This window comes from Epinephelus fuscoguttatus, linkage group LG22 (assembly GCF_011397635.1).
Source record: "Epinephelus fuscoguttatus linkage group LG22, E.fuscoguttatus.final_Chr_v1".
NCBI classification, from domain to species: domain Eukaryota; kingdom Metazoa; phylum Chordata; class Actinopteri; order Perciformes; family Serranidae; genus Epinephelus; species Epinephelus fuscoguttatus.
In genome coordinates, this window is record NC_064773.1 from 32,315,758 (window position 1) to 32,332,959 (window position 17,202).

General features: G+C 39.9%; 1 protein-coding gene across 5 annotated transcripts in view; it reads right to left on the reverse strand.

The window, feature by feature from the left end:
- Window positions 1-17,202, reverse strand: part of arhgef39 (Rho guanine nucleotide exchange factor (GEF) 39) — a 360,851-nt gene that overhangs the window by 86,148 nt on the left and 257,501 nt on the right. For 3 of the 5 annotated variants that reach the window (XM_049567106.1, XM_049567102.1, XM_049567104.1), the window contains exon 2: window positions 3,240-3,411. In XM_049567106.1, coding sequence (XP_049423063.1) covers window positions 3,240-3,389 — 150 coding nt within the window. In that variant the 5' untranslated portion in view covers window positions 3,390-3,411. Of the gene's footprint in view, window positions 1-3,239; window positions 3,412-7,156; window positions 7,194-8,008; window positions 8,091-17,202 lie in introns of those variants that run through there. The other 2 variants (XM_049567103.1, XM_049567105.1) reach the window with 2 other exon arrangements.

Below are 17,202 nucleotides of genomic sequence, written 5' to 3' on the forward strand. Positions count from 1 at the left end.
CCCATTTCGTAAAATAAATTATTGAAAGTTGCTTTTGAAGTGCGTGACAGAAGTGCATTTTGAGAACGACTGCATACTGTCTGTTCAACGCATCAGTATCTTCGGATGCCATTAAAGTAATAATGATTATAATAATAATATCAAAATATTATTTACAGACTGATTTAACAGACGATCACTGCTGCCACGATCACTGGAAAGTCTGGGCGACAGGCTTCCACAGAGGAGTGCCCAGTTTGCACCAGCTTTCTAAAGACGTTATTTACTTCACTCAAACTGCGTGTGGCTATTAGCGCTGGTGTTAGTGAATTAGACGTTGTTTATCAATGAGGCTCATTTGCATAGAAATGGGCAATTTTTCCACCAAATATATGCATATTACCTCATTTAAATACATGCAAATAACACTGGAGCACCGAGACACAATCTGCTTGGCAGCGCAGTTAGTGGAGCATTTCACCCTCTGCGCATGCTTTGTGAATTAGACGGTATCTGTTTGCTCCATTTTTACCGGTTTAGCGGCCGCAAAAGCCGCGCAATCCTTTTATGAATTTGGCCCTCAGTTACAATGTTGCAACACTGTGCGCGCACACCCCTTCACCACCTGGATCCTAAAATAAACACCTGTTTTATTACATAATCATACTTCCGTGTTGCGCCATTCATTAAGATCCTATGTTTCTGTCATTCAAATAACAAGACTTGTGGTTTAATACTCTTAATTATAACAGCCAACTTCTCGAAAAATGTCGGGTTTAAATCGGGCTCGGGCCCATAATTACAGTTAATTTGGACTGGCTGGTCCGGTCCCGGACATAACATGCACGGGCTTGGGCCAAGTCGGACTGGATTTTTTGGGCCCAATCTAAGTAGACTGACTTAGTTTGACACGTATCTTAAAATACTTTTAAACTTAGCTGCTGGCTGAGACAAACAGCCCCAACCCTCTACACCAGCATGTAACCAGCCAAGCTGGCGGAGCCAAATACAGGGCACACGCCGAATCATCTACCTCATCAAGCTAATTTGGATATATTTTCAGGAACTCTGAGGTGCGATGGAAATGCAAACCATACAGATTACCAAGAATTCTTTTACCCAGATAAATAAATTCCTGGTAATAAATGTTACTGAAAATGTAGGTGGAAAAGGGGCTAATGTTCAATGTTGTTATATATGATAACGTATTTAATGTTTTGTCAGAGAGCCATATTCTAGTCAGAGTGGAACAGCCTCTCAAGCAGCATTCAGCAGCAATCTGCTCCTGAAACCTGACACCTCCTAGCCTTCACCAGTGCATCAATGTTAGGTGTGCAAAGACATCCAGTGGGCCAGATTGGACCCTTTGGTAGCCGGTTCTGGCCCACAGGCCGGTTCTTTGTCAACCCTGCCATAGAGGGTCCATTAGTACAACTAAGTGCTGGAAAAAAAAACAACCATAACGTTACAATTAACTTTCATGAAGTGAAAACAGGCTGAAATATCAACAGCTATGGTTCCCTGAATCTGGGATTACGCCACGGTTACGTTGCCTAACCAATGTCACAGTGGTAGCGACCAACTCAAAGCAGCCACGCCCATTAATCATGCATAACTTTAAGATAAATTATATTACCCCCCCCCAGTCATCCCCTTCTCAATACACGTGCAGTTGTTGTTGCTCTACAACGACTTTGTTAATCTTCTCATAAAGCCAGATTAATTAATAACTGCCTCTGTACAGTAACACTGAGAGACAGAGACAGAAAGAGTCAAAGAGAAAGAGGGAGCATGCAAATGTGGACAGAAATGGAACAATAACCTGATGTAACTGTATAATTTTCAGGTGTATGAACTGCAGACTGAAGTCCCTGCAAATAGTGTCTAATAAGAATGGGTCCAACACTGGCTGAATGCAAATCAGTATCCACGTATAGGCTTGTCTCTTGGAGCTGGATGCACCAACAGGTCTTAACTAAGCCTGGTCCTAACTGCTAAGTTGGTCTTTGTTAAGTCTTTAGAAAGAACCAACCAAAGTTAAGACTAGTCTTACCTATGCCTGGTCTTAGCGATGCATGTTTGTGTGAATGCCCAGCAACTACAGCTATTACCTAGCAGTGCATGTGTTGCAAGGATACATTGTTAAATTCTCCTGCTGCCTTGTTACTGTGTTATTAATCATTTGCAGCAACATTATTATGGAGCATCAGAGAAAAAGAAAAGGAAATTTCACGGACATAAAAATACTAAGATTAATGGAGCTGTACAGAAGACCCGTGTCTGTTTGACTGACAGTATCTGGTAGGTGATGCTCCATGTGAAAGGACAAAAAAGGCAAATATGCTTGGCTGCAGCTTACAACTCATGTACCAATAGCGGCATTAAAGAGTAAAGCTGAAAACACAATACACCCATCAAATGCCACCCCTAGCATACACTGTACACCTTACACTACAGCTCATTAGCAGACGCCTAGATGGTACAACTGGCGTAACTATGAGGTCGGCCTTGGAACGCCAAGTTACAACCAACTTATCTTAAGACTAGGCGTAAGCCCTGTTGGTGCAACTGGCCCCTGATAAAATGGCTGCATCCTGGCTGCCCTGCATTCTAAGACCACATCTCTTTTACCTGCGTGCATGTTCCCTCATAATTTCCTTGCACTTAAGTGTAAACTCGCCTGTGTAGTTGTCTTGACTTAAGTGTTCTGTCCTGTGTAGTTGCTGTGGCTTCTTTGACAAAGAGTTCCTTGGTGTTCAGGTTTGCTGTCCGTAAAATATTCTAAAATCAACGTAAAATGTTGTTAATATCTATTAGATGTCTCTGACTTTCTCTCAGCACCCTCAACTCTGATTGACTTCCAGCTTACCTCTGTCTATGTGCATAATATGTAGACAAATTAAATTATGTACCCTAAATTAACATGACTGTTTGCCCTGATAGACAGAGAGGAGACATGAATCAAACATAGAGCCAGAAGAGGACAGGAAGGACGGACAGATGAGGAGAAAAGAGGTGCTGAGAGAAGAATGTACAGGAGAGGGCAGAGGGACAAAAGAAAGATGAGATAAGTTTCCAGAAACCTTCCAAACAGAGGAAGTCTGTATGGGACCAAATTTTTAGAGATTAGAAATAAAAACAGACCCATCATTGCAGAGTGAAATGTTGGATATCTGTCACTGATACTTCTGAGGTCTTTAGTTTACACAGCGTAACCTCCCTCAGGTTAAACCAGTGCTCCTGACTGCTTCAGTACGTACAGTGGTGACCAGCTCCAGCTGTTGGCAGTAGCGTTGTTCCGTCTGCACCAACTCTTTGGCTGTTCGGCTGCGTTTTCTGTCCCAGCGGTCCCTCTGCTCCTGGATACTGGTGCACCCGGGGGGACCGGACGGACCAGGGCAGAAACTCATGGTCACAGTGATGAGGAGAACACTGCAGAGACATAAGCAATAAGACCAGGCCAGGTTTACAGAAAGACATCCCACAAATGATGACACCAAATACGAATGAATGTGTAATCTCAAAGGCAAGTAGCTTTCCAACAGTGCAACACAACCAGTCATGTGATATTTACAGTTGTTGAGCTATCATGTTCATGAGTAGCTCATGTTTTTGTCTTTAATACCATTTGATAAGCAGTAAGTTACTGTATATAATGTAAACTATCCTATGGTATCTTTGTAGTGGCTAGCACATTGATTCACAATAAAAGCCTCCCAATGGTATGCCAACATAAAGCTTTTAAACTGAAGCACCAGTAGGAAATATGCAATTTGCAGCAGCCGTGACTTAACACAGCCCAAAAACAGCAACAAGAAAGTTGTCAGTAGAAGAACAGTAAGAAGTCTGATATTAGACATACAGAGTTTCAGTTTCAACTTAATGTACTGGAAGCTGAAGTTAACAGTGAGCTCAGGGGGGCTATGATTATGGTAAATGGTAAATGGACCTGCACTTGTATAGCACCTTTCTAGTCATCTGACCATTCAAAGCGCCTTTTACACTACGAGTCACATTCACCCATTCACACACACATTCACACACTGGCAGCTGAGGCTACCATACAAGGTGCCACCTGCTACTCAGTTTTTAAACACACTCACACACCGGTGGAACAGCCATCGGGAGCAATTTGGGGTTCAGTATCTTGTTCAAGGATACTTTGACATGCAGACTGGAGGAGCTGGGGATCGACCACCGATCTTCTGATAAGTGATCGACCCACTCTACCTTTAAACCACAGCCGCCCTGATTAAAGAAACAGTTCACCCCGAAATCAAAAATTCATATTTTTTGTATTACTTGTAGTCTTATATATTAATCTAGATTGGTTTGGTGTGAGTTGCCGATAGTTACAGATATCAACCATAGAGATGTCTGCCGTCTATTCAGTATAATGGAACTAGATGGCACTTGGCTTGTGGTGTTCAAAGCGCCAAAAAAAACAACAACCCATTAATAATAATAATAATCATTTGAAAAACTCAACAGCGATGTTTCTTTCCAGCAATCACGACCTAGTTACTCAAGATAACACATAGATCTTTTTGTGAGCAGTATCATGTAGGAACTTGTCTACCAAACTACATCCGCCAACCCAGGGATGTAAACCATTAACCATTGATCGGTTAACCATTGATCAGTTAATCACTGAGAATACTTTTACCTCGTTACGTATGTCAGCCTCTAGGTTGGCTTACATTAGCCTTGGCCGCTCTGCACTGCGCACCAGCTGGGTTGGGTGCAAGCTAGCTAGAAGCTATAATGCCACTACTATTACTACTACTAACGCCATTACTGCTGTAACACCACCCCAACCCAGCAGCGCTGCTGTGGGAATATTGTGTCTACCTGCTTTAGCATTGTTGTGGTTTTGTGGGCCAAAATGACACCAGGGCTTCCACCGCTGCAGCAGCATTTAATTTCCACCCAGCTGATGCATGGGGGCTGTCTGTCTGTCAGTGAAGCCAACTGAACATAAAATAAGATATTTACATCACAAAACATTAAAATTTCACCACCTCTAAATGGATAGTGCTTTGAAATGTGATGCTAAAGTTCACTGAGTCAATTGATCAATTGCAAACTAAAAGGAAAGGTCTCTCATATTCTAAGTCATTTTCTAAGTCACGCTCATTTTATATATTTTAAAACTGACATCGCTGTGCTAACTGTATCACAGTGAAGAAGGAAGCATGCATCTACTGCTAGCTCACCAAGCACCACTTTACATCCCACACTTTCACAAGCCTCTCATGTAGGAGTAGATGCATGTTTTGCTCTGTATGGTGATTCGGTTGGTGGTGTGGGTCGGTAGAAAGAAAATAATTCCTACATGAAACTGCTCACAACAATGTCTGTGGATTATCTTAAATAACTGGGTGATGATTTCTGGAGAGAGACATTGCTGTTGAAATTTTCAAATGTATTTTTTTGGCACTTTGAGCACCACAAGCTGAGTGCCATCTAGTTCCATTATATTAGAGAGAAGGCAGACATCTCTACGGACAACATCTCCAACACTCGGCAACTCACACCAAAACAAACTAGACTGATAAACAGTACTACAGGTAAGAGGGAAAAAAATAAGTACTTTTGAGTATGAGGTGAGCTGTCACTTTGAAGTGGAACAACACAGTAAAGGAAAACTGATGGCTTGATTAAAAGTGAAAAACTTAAGCTGTTCACAGATAAACAGAAAACTGATCAAATTTGATAAATCATGAATCATTTAAGATATTTATTAAATGTATCTACAAATTACTGTCGGGTGATTACCTCTCAAATGTGAGTGCCTGAATACTTTAGCACGTTTGGACAATTTGACAGCAATTTAAAGATCTGCTCACATTTAAGTATGTACATTTTTTTACAATAACCACCAGATGCAGTCATATACATTACTTACTGGTCACTATCTACTACTTGCAAAATGAATAACGCCAATCTCTCTCACTGGTCTGTCACTTAACCAGCTGTGGTAATGATCAATCCCTCCCCCAGCTGACCTACAGCCACAGACAAGCAGTGTCCTCCCTGCATTCCCTCATTAGTGTCATCTCCTTTGTATTAGTCGAGCAGGGAGTGGGCAGAGAGCAGCACTTTAGCAGCAATTAACCCCTGTACTGTCCCTGAGGAACCCTGCACTGTAAACAAGAGGGCCTGATCAATGCTAACCAGGGTACACCTCTCCCACTGGGAGACTCTCACATGGCGAGCTTCACTGTGGCTGCATGGTGAGCTGAACTACAGTACCATCCAACAACACACCTCTGAAGTGTAACATGGAGCCTGCACCGAGTGTCCCGAGCTGAAAACACCATTGCCTTTGTGCGCACCTCAGCTCTAACTTACTGTTTAAATATTATATCAGGGTTAGATAAGACAGGCCTATTCATTCATAAAAACTGCTTAAGATCCCATGCTTACTCCAATATTGAACAAAGGTTACTGTGGCACATACAGTATACTCATATGATGCCATTTTGTTTTCAACATGCTGTGTTCATTTAAGCTGATATGCAACAAGAATACATCTTCCAGTACACAAATATTTACTAAGAAATTATCCCAGTTAGATATTTAGTAACCAGACTTGCTCAAAAAAAAAAAGAAAAAAAAATGAAAGAAATTTAAAAGTGTACAATTTCATGACAACTGGGCAAACTTCATCTGCTGAGGAAGACTGTTCTGATCAAAAACTACAGAGCAGCTAATAAATGGACCCTGTGGTGAGATTGGGTTGCCAACTGTTATGAAACCAAGCATGAATTAGCAACTTCTGAACCTATTTTTTATTCACATCTATCTAAACTGATTAAAACTCCAGTGTGTAGAAATTAGGGGGATGTACTGTCAGAAATGGAATATAATATAATACATGTGTTTTCTTTACTGTATAATCACCTGAAAATAAGAAGTGTTGTGTTTTTTTTTTACCTTCTAATAAGCCCTACAGAGGGAGTGGGTCTTAGTCTATGAAGATTTACATGTTGCACCACCATGTTTCTACAGTAGCCCAGAAGAGACAAACCAAACACTGGCTCTAGATATGGCCATTCATACTTTCGCGATCTCTGTGGATAATCTGGCTCCTGGTAAAAACGTCCTGCACAATGAACACTAAAGGAATTCCAACCAGGAGAAGTTTCAGCTGATTGCAATCTGTAATACTCACCACTATATGACTACTAAATCCCACTAAAGCGTACACCATTCCTCCCTGCCTGCAAAGTAATATTTGATTTAAAAGCACAAGTCATAAACCAGCCACAATGCCACAACCAAAATTCAGTCACAGACTTGGCACTTGTTAACGCCCTCAAACATGTCTGACAGAATTTTAATCACAAATAGTCATAAAAACAGATTTAAATGTCACAGTCAATGGTTAAACTCCTTAACAAGTTAGATAAGTAACTTATTAGCAAGATTTGGACAACTTCATTCGTTTTTCCCTTCAGAGTTTTATTACATGTAGCAGTTACATTTCACTTTGACTCAGGTGAGACGTTCAAAGGCCTATTAAGTTTTACAGTGAAGGCATTCTGTTGTCATATGTACACTGTTGTATTTAACATTTTTAATGAAATGTTGTAAGATACTGTGAAACGCCGGTGGGGGAGACAGACACAAACAGGGCTGGGTAACTGAGGGAGAGTTTTAGGTTACTGACATTTTCTGTAAGTATTTCTTGTATTAGTCAAACTCAGCTAATGTGACAAGCATCTGCATTTTACAGCTGCAATATTGTTGAACAGTAACGTTACATGTAAAGATAGCAGAATGTTGTATCTTTTCCTGAAACGTCGACATTACATATAAAAGAGATACGTGCCGTCGACAGGACAGTATCGCTTGAATCTGTGGGAAGCGATATTAGGAATCTAAGTCAAATTCTTAACAACAAAATAACGTTTTTTGTAACAACAAGGTTGCCTCGTGTGAGAAACAGACAAGCTGCTGTATCAAGATTAAATGTCTTTACGTGACTTATAAATACCGTGTGTTGAAGTATTTCTTGGCTTACCTTCAGGTAACGTCTTCACTTTTAATCAAGGCGCTCTTTTCAGTTTGAGCTTCCTTCTTCCGGGCTGCGATGTTGACGTGCACGCTGATTGGCTGCTCTGCACCGAGACAATACCAGGAAACACCTCCTGCTCTGAGCTCACAGCTGGGCTGATGCTGCTTAAGTTTCATGTAACATGCTTAGCAGCAGGGGCGTAAATATAGACAGGGCAGACAGTGCTGTTGCACTGAGGCTCGTCGGGTGGGGTAAATTATTCAGTTGCCACCTCGGACCTACACTTGTGTTCAAAGAAGTCACATTAAATTACAAAATGTCACCATTTACTGTAGGCTATATGCCCTCAAAAATTCAAACCCATCTCCATCATGATTTTCTTTTCTTTTATTTTCGTTTTGGTAAAATAGTAGGTAGCAATCTATAACGAAATTATATGTTTATTCTACATTAACTAGAAAAACCACGAATAAACTCTATATACCAAAAACGAACTAAACCTTTTTTTATTTTTGATATTTTTGCAGCAGCACCTCAGTCCATAGGGACTTATGTTGGGAACCGGAGGGTTGCCAGTTCAAGTCCCTGACTACACCAAATATAGCGCGTGGACTGGTAGCTAGAGAGGTGCCAGTTTGCCTCCTGCACACTGCTGAGGTGCCCTTGAGCAAGGCACTGAACCCCCAACTCAGGGCACCTGTTTATATTATATTATATTATATTATATATATATATTTCACATTTCTCCATTTAATGCATGTATAGGTCCTGTTTGTGCATGTGTGTGTATTTCAAGTCTGTGTGTCTATGTCATGAAAAAATTGAATTTCCATGGGAATTAAAAAAAGTATATCTTCTTCTTCTTCTTCTTCTTGTGGGTGGAGTGGAGTGGGTGGAGCGTGTCTGGTGGCAACCACATAAATGTCAGAACCCACGGTTTCCCAACAGAACACTGCATTGTAACAACATGATCAATGTTGTTCACTTTACCTGTCAGTGGTTTTAATGTTTTGGCTGATCGGTGTATGCTTCAGCATGTCCTTTTTGGTATGGCTGGACAAACCTGTTATGGGGCAAAAATGAGCTCCTGGGCCATGATTTAACCCCTCTGTCTGTAACTACCGATAAAGGATTTAAACTTGTAAGACTGCTCTACAGCCTATGCTGGAGCCTAGGCACGTGGCCTACGCTGTTGCAAGCATTTGGTGTGTCTGTGTCACTCTGCAGTTACACCTCTAAAACACTAGTCAGTGGTGTAGCTTCTGCGAAGTGCTATAAAAGTTGGTTGATTGACATAAACATGGCTTAATAGAGACAATTTCAAACATAAGTACACAAGCTTCACTATAACTCGCAAAATTCACAGACAAAACACTTGTCTTTTACTTGACACATTTTCCCCATAAATACAACATGTTAATATTAATGGCACAAGCCTATGGCATTTACATGGTAATATTAGCCTAACAACTAGTGGATATGTCCTCTACTCATATGAAGCCAGAGACAACAGAAGTATTTAACAAATGTAACGTTACTAACTTCTGCTTCCTTACAGCTCACAAGACTGACTGACAAAACAACTGCCTTATACTAAACACGTTTTACAAACAAATACAACATGCTAACATTATTAGCAAAAGCTATGGCATCTTACCTTGTATAAATTAGCCTAGTGGCTACTGGAGATTTCCTCTACTCTTATGAAGCCGGATTCAACAGCAACATTTAACAAATGTAATGTTACAAAATGATGATGAAGCTAGGCTGTAGGCTAATTAGCCCCTTTTACACTGCCAGATTTTCTGCAAATGTTGGGCCGTTTTGCTGGCCAGCTGCAAGCATTTATACACACAGAGCCGGATTGGCGAGTTGATCCGAGGTGCCCAATTTTCCGCCTCATAGGGTAGTCATATTGGCGGAACCCTTTTTGTTTAAACAGACTGAGGCGGCCTTCTGCAACGGGATGGGCTGTTGAAGACTTGTGGGAGGGGCTGCTGATGACGCAGCACGTGCGACCCACTGGAGGTGGATAAACAGGAAACAGCTGATAGCAGGAATTAGCAAGCAGCTAATAGCAAAAGGGAGACGCAAACGGTAAACCTGACACACACTGTAAAGATGAGCAACTGGGGACACAAGGCATTGCGCGTCCTCCTTGCCCTTGTAAACGAAGAGGCCATTAACTGTCAGATGACGGGGACTGTGAAGAACAGGCCGATTTACGAGAGAATCACCGCCTGACTATCGCCGCCTGACTAGCCGCGGCTTCCCTCCCACGTCACTGTTTCCATCACACGCTGAGCTACAGGTTTTGTTACTTGCTCTCGCCCCCCATTGCCCTGAAAAAGGCGCATTCTGTATAAACAAAATTAGGTAGGCGGCATTTTGCCACACTCCCTGATTTTGTTTTTATACTGCCAATGCTGAAAAAAGACTGATTGGGCTTTCCTGCAAATTTGCACAATTCCTATCTACAAAGGGCTATTAAAATAACATTGAACTGTTTCTCTATTACATTCAAAGGTATTTCAAAGTGGAAAACTAGATGTAGGGGAGACTGAGGATGGTTGCAACAAGGGACAGTTGCAACAAGTCTTACTGCTCCAATCAGAAACATGCTAGATTGATGACACTGATACTGCACATGCTCAGTTGGATCCTTCCTCCCACCAGCAGGACAGAAGATACATTCAGCATCATCTTCTGGATTTATTGGAAAAAATGTGTTTTTGAGGTTTGAAAGTACATTTTTTCATGTGGTGTATTTTTGTCATACTGTCCTGACCGTTTGCATGAATTAATCACAACGTAGTTAGCTTGAATCGTTGTTTAGTTGACTTCTAAGTCACATGGTTAGCATTTGTTAAAATCAGTGTGTTAGCTAGCACATGGTGTTCTGTCATTGCTGACAGCTTGGGGATGGGTCCCCAGGCTAGTGTTGCAACTGTCCCCAGTCTCTTCTAGCCACATCAGACTAACATGTGCTAGCTAAACAAACATCATGTACTAGCCAGACACACAACATACACTTGCTAGACTCATAACATTCGCTTGCTACACACACCCCTGCTAGCTCAGTGGTTCTCAAAGTGGAGGGCCCGCCTGTTTTGGGATGTCTTAAAAATCTGTATTTAAAAATAAGCTGTTTAGCTTATTAATTGTCATTTTTTTGGATGTCCGTTTTAAAAAAGTTTTAGAAAATTGTTCAAATGTTTAACTGTGTCATTTCTGGATGTCGATGCTTTAAAGAATCAGTTTTTAAAAAGTTTTTAAAAGTTAATTAACTGGCTTTTTGGGATGTCTTGATTTGTTTTTAAAAATAAAAGGCTTGCTTTGCTGTGCTCTGCCATGTTAATTTGGAATGTTTAGTAAAAGAATATTTGAAAAGTTTTAACGTTTGTTGGCTGTGTCATTTTGGGATGTCTGTGTTTAATAATAGCTTAAGTTGTTATTTTAAGTTTTAATAAGTTTATTAGTCATTTTGAAATGTCAGTCCACTTTTCAGAGAATCCAAGGTTGCAGAAAGAAACAAAACTCAATATTGGATATTAGATAAATAAATAAATGAATAAATAATACTATAACATTTTGTATAATAAATGATAATAACAATATCATAAACAATACTCTCAGACTGATATGCTCATTGAGACAAAAAACAAAAGTTGATTTGTGAAATTGAATGGATTTGTAACATGTTGCAACTGTCCCTGAGTAGTGTTGCAACCGTCCCAGGGATGGGGTCGGTTGCAACAGTTGACTTTTTTGTTTTTGAATGAATATTGTGAAAAATCTGTCTCATGTAATCATATATAAATGGTATGGGGAATTAGAGGACAGATGTAAGTTTACTATATAAATAAATGGTTGGTCTAGTCCAAATCATTTCTGAGTAATTGAGAGAAAAGCAAAATGTGTTGCAACTGTCCCCAGTCTCCCCTAATACGAGTATTATATGTCACTGTCATCCATAGTTTTTGTTAATACGTCTAAAAATGTCATAAGTGTAGTATGAAAAAATCATAAGCATCTCATAAAAAAAGAAAAAGCTGTTGAATTAAAAAAAAAATCCCCACTCATAAAGAATAATACATATATGTCATTTGTATGTGTAAGTTCAAAATGCTTGAGTGAACTGTTGTTTTCTTTTTGTAACCTTATTCTCCAACCTTGCATAGATTGAACTGTGGATGTGTTAAGTGCATCTTTTTACTTAAAGATCCAACTGAAGTAGCAACAAGTGTTGAGAGATGGTGCACTGGTTGATATGAGAGCGTCTTTAGAAGAAAGCACAGCTCAGCAATTTGGTGCTCATTATGAGATAAAAGTGATGCCCTCAGTAATCAGGCCATGACGCAGGAGGCTATAGCATGAAATCCATGAGGACTTTCGAGTGAAAAAAAAAAAAAATAGCATGCATTTTTCTGGAGCATATCTGAGGCTATAGTTTATGTTGCCTGCAGCCCTGCAGAGCAGCGAGAACACTGACATCTAGTGCTGATAGAGGCCAAGTCCTGCTGCAAGACAGACACAAGTCAGAAGGGGGACTGCTGGAAAAGCAACATGCATGCTGTGTACATGCAGTACTGGGTGTACTGGTGTCTCACTGGTTTCAAGTTGCTTAATAGATGTAACAAAAGAACAGCTCTCACTCGTGATCAAACCAGCTGACACTGTATTTTTCAGTTGCTGAACTTGATTTCACATCTGGGTATTGGTTTGAGTGGTAATTACATTAAGGACCAATCAGAGTTTGTACTATATAAACAACAGTAATATTTGCATATGATATATTTTACATGAGAGTTTGACAACATATAAAAATATAGTTCAGCTGATCATAACACAGACCTGGGTTAATTTCTGTGGAATAGAAAGTAAATAATTAAATACATAAATAAATGATTTTTTTTAATATTATTTTATTTTGGTATTATTTTATTTCATTTTATTTTATCATTATCACTATTATTATTCTTACAGTTTTGTAATTGTAGAGATATAACCATAAGACTTTTTAATTTTTGTTTAGGGTCCAGTGATTCAACCTTTGTTCTGTGACATTTATTCCAAAATGACCCGGTTAAAGGAGGTACATTGAGAAATGACATGTAAATGGGTTGTAGGCACTTTACAACATATTAAAAAAAACTTTCCCAATCTTGTCGCTCCATGCTCTTGAAGCATGCTCTTGAGTGTAAATGTAACAATGTGATAAACACTGATCTGTGATAATGCCATATAAACTCTGATAACATGTCAGTTTATTGTACTATTCTACAGGGGCGTAAGTAAAGACAACAGGCAGTGCACTTGCACTGGGGCCCGTGGGGTTGGGTGGGGGGCAACAATGTCAACAGCCATTTTAATACAGAGATCACGCTACAAGTCCCTTCTTCATGCTTCCTTTACATTTTTACACTGAACCAAACACAGGCGCCATCATGCAGCTCCAGTATGTGATTATACACTGCATCATTTCTTTGTGAAATCAAAAGAGGCGTGAGGGGTCTGACCAACAAATTCTCACTCCGACCTTGTCACATATCAACTACATATCATGGACTTTTCCATGCCGAGATATAATGTACAAGGTATCCTGAGTGCTTTGGTTGTTGATGTTTTGGAATGCTAAGTCAAGCCACCCCTCTCACCAACCCTACTCAGTCTTCTCTTGCCTGAACTATAATTGTTGCCCCGACGCGTTTCCCCATGAAGCCGCTGGATGCCGACAATAACATATTATACACACAATTTTTGTCATATCCAGATATGCAGTGGTAATTGATTGGTAACATGCATGTTGATAGCCTAGTAACAAGTCTCTTTTTGATCATATGAGGTGACAAAATGATATATAGTAACTAGTTTAGGTGTAAAATCTGGCACTGTGGCTTGTTGGGGACTTTGTTTCAACAATGCTGTGGTTAACATGTTGTTAGGTTTGGGCACAGAAAACCACTTGGTTATGGTATGGAAAAGATCACGCCTTGGCTTAAAATACTTGCTTTTGGTGGCACAATGGCAGTCGGAAATTCAGTCGTTTTTAAAAACAACTGCTTTTTGAGGACTCATCTCAGTAGGAAACATATTGATATCTTGTTATGAAACATGCGGTTTTTGTGGCACTATCCCTGCAGGAAATGTGGCAATATGTTGGTAACAAACAACTGTTTTTTTCTACTACTAAGCCTGCAAGAAATGCGGCAATGTCTTAGTAAAAACATTGAGTTTTTGGTCTTATTCCAGCTGAAAATGCAGCAAGTTCTTGGGAAAACTGTCACTATCCCGACAGGAAACACCACGATTTCTCTGTGAAACACATTTGCTTTTTCATGGCAGTATTGCAGCAAAAAAAATGCTGCAATGTCTTTGTAAACAACAACTGCTTTTGTGTTACTATTCTGGCAGGAAATGAGACAATGAAAAAAAATAACAGCTTCCCATGGCACTATCCCCATGTGTTAAGTTGTTTATTGTATCGGTCAAAAACTGTGTCCTAACTAGATGCAATGCGAGTGCCGATGACTAAATCAATTTGACTGCATTGTTTTCTGTTGGACTGTCCTAGCTGCCCACGAGTGACGTGATGCGCTGTTTTGAGCTGAACTTTTGTTGGACGCCCATTTCTATTTTACCCTGCCTTGTAGGTATTTGAAGGTGTGTTCCCGCATTGTACGTTGTCTGATGAAGAGCATAAAGCTTGAAACGTCACCTCGTTGGTAATTCAACTTAATATTTATGGGAGCTTAGTCTAGTGCGTGTATTGTGTTTTCCCGTCTTTTACCATTCCCAGTGGAGACCTGCAATGATTCACAAAAAAACAACTGGTTTTGTTGTTTGTTGGTTTCGAACAGCGGTCTGCAGCCTGACAGGCGAGTCACCCAGGTGCAACAGATTACTATTGTATGAGTCTATGGGAAAATCCTGCATAGATTTACATATCTTTCTATCTTATATACCTTTAGGAAATAGGATGTCTTCAATTGTGACGACATGTAAAAAATGATCACCATTGATCATCATGTAGAAAGACTGGGGTGGGTAATAAGAAAAAATGAAAGAAAACATTTCATGTGATTTAATTTCACATTTTTCCTTGACGTCACTTAATCACATGGTAATTAACATGGAAATCAATTCCTTTCCACATGCCATGTCTCTCTGGTGATATTCCACATGTGTATTTTCGGTAGAAGGACTTGAAGTGAAGCGGAGATGACGGCCTCCCAGCAGCTCTCTGCACACCAGGAGCACCACGTCCATGTTCTGCAGGTAATGTAGCCCAGTCTAAAGAGAGTGAGGCAAAACTCTGCAAATTGCTGAACAGATAAAATGCATTTTTAATGAGAGGATTATTAAAATGCATGATATTGGTAGGGCCGCTCTTTATTGTTTTCAATTTTATTTTGTTTCCAGTACATTTGGTATTATAATAATTGGCCCCAAAACAGACCGGTGCAAATTAGGCCTCTTTTGCCTTGAGGCTATGGAGGCATGAACAGTACAGGAGACCACAGACAAAGGGTCCTTTTTTTTTTTACCTGAGGATAGGAAGAAAAAAAAGTAAAAGCGTCAATAATCTACACAAGTGGAAGAACTCTCCCAAGGTTCAGGAGCCCTTCGGTGTATTATTCATACCAGCTATTGCCAGAGGACTCATAATTGACCTCTGCACTTTGTGAAAAAAAAAAAAAACTTCATGAGATGAAAGAATGTGATGTTTTGTAATTCAACTTTTGAGTCCCCCTCTCCCCAATCCAATTGTATTGAATTGCAAGTCCTGAATTATTCAACACATAGGAGGCAAGGCTACCTTTGCTGGAAGATGTTATATGAAACAAGGTTGCAAGACCAAGAGATATCAAATGAGTTGGCTCTAAGAGGGAAAAAACAACAACAACAAATAAAAGTCACATCAAAATAAATAGGAGCACTGTTGGACAGAAATCTCCTAAGTGAATACAGGGGAAATATTACTGTCAAATAGCACTTTTTCCACAGGATGCAGGCACTTGATGTGAGGAAAAAAAATCTCTTAAGTGTTTATTGATGTGGAATCCCATTATCTACCTCTGCTGAAGGGGGGCAGAGGCTTCATTTATGTTTTAATGCTTCAGCACCGGCTCTTCACTTAACTTCTGAGTTGTAATTAACAATGTTTTTGTCAAATGGTAATCATTGGCGTCAAGTGTTGACACTTGAGTCATGCTTCTGGCCTGCTGACAAGTACATAATTGTATCAGTTAGACTTAAGTAATAAAAACTGTAGTGTGTTTGGGTTTTTTTCTATAATTGTTTGAGAACTCTTTAGAACCTGTTGTCACGAGAACGTCAAACTCTTAAAATGTAAGTGTGTATCGCAAGGAAATATACGTATACCTCTGTCTTATCTTACACACAACCTTCCAACTCTGTCAAGATTTAGTGATTTAATAGAAAGCATTAGCATGGACTTTAAATACCAATAACTTGAATTAGAATAAAAATCCTCCAAAATATGTAAAAATAATAAAATAAATGTTTTTAGAGTTGCTCAAAAGCAATTAGCAGTAATTGCCTATTGTCTAGCATTGGTAGCCTTGGTTAAAACTCTCAATCAGCCTTTGGAACCTTGCACTCCACACCCCGCTGCTGCTTTGTGTTTTGTCGAATGGTGAGCTCATTAAAGTGAAATGACCATTTGGCCTTGGGAGAGAAAAAAAATAATCACATGGAAACAAACAGCTGTACAAAATTGAGTGACACTCGAGTGGTGGAGGACCATCAAAACAGCCATGTGTTTGCAAAACCCAGCGGTTTTCATGGATAATGATAAACTGTCATGCCAATTACTGAAAGCACTGGATGGCAGCATTTTTTTTTATGTGTGTCAATGAGGTTTGCTCCTAATTGACGGTCAGGGACACTAACTCACTCAAAAGCTGTCGTTCAGGCTTCAAACTGCAAAATGGGCCTGTATTGAATTGTCGGGTAGAGAAAGGTCTGGAGGCTGGAGACAAGCTGCGGGATATTACAACATATTATCCAAGGCTCTTTTTGTACTCTGCTGTTTTAAATCAGCATCAAATGACCATGACAAGGTGCTGATACTTCATCCAACACATATGTGGTGTGGGGTAAACAGACAACATCATCCAGACAACATCATCAAGAAATACTGATAGACCCAATGTTCCATAGCTACAACACTTTCC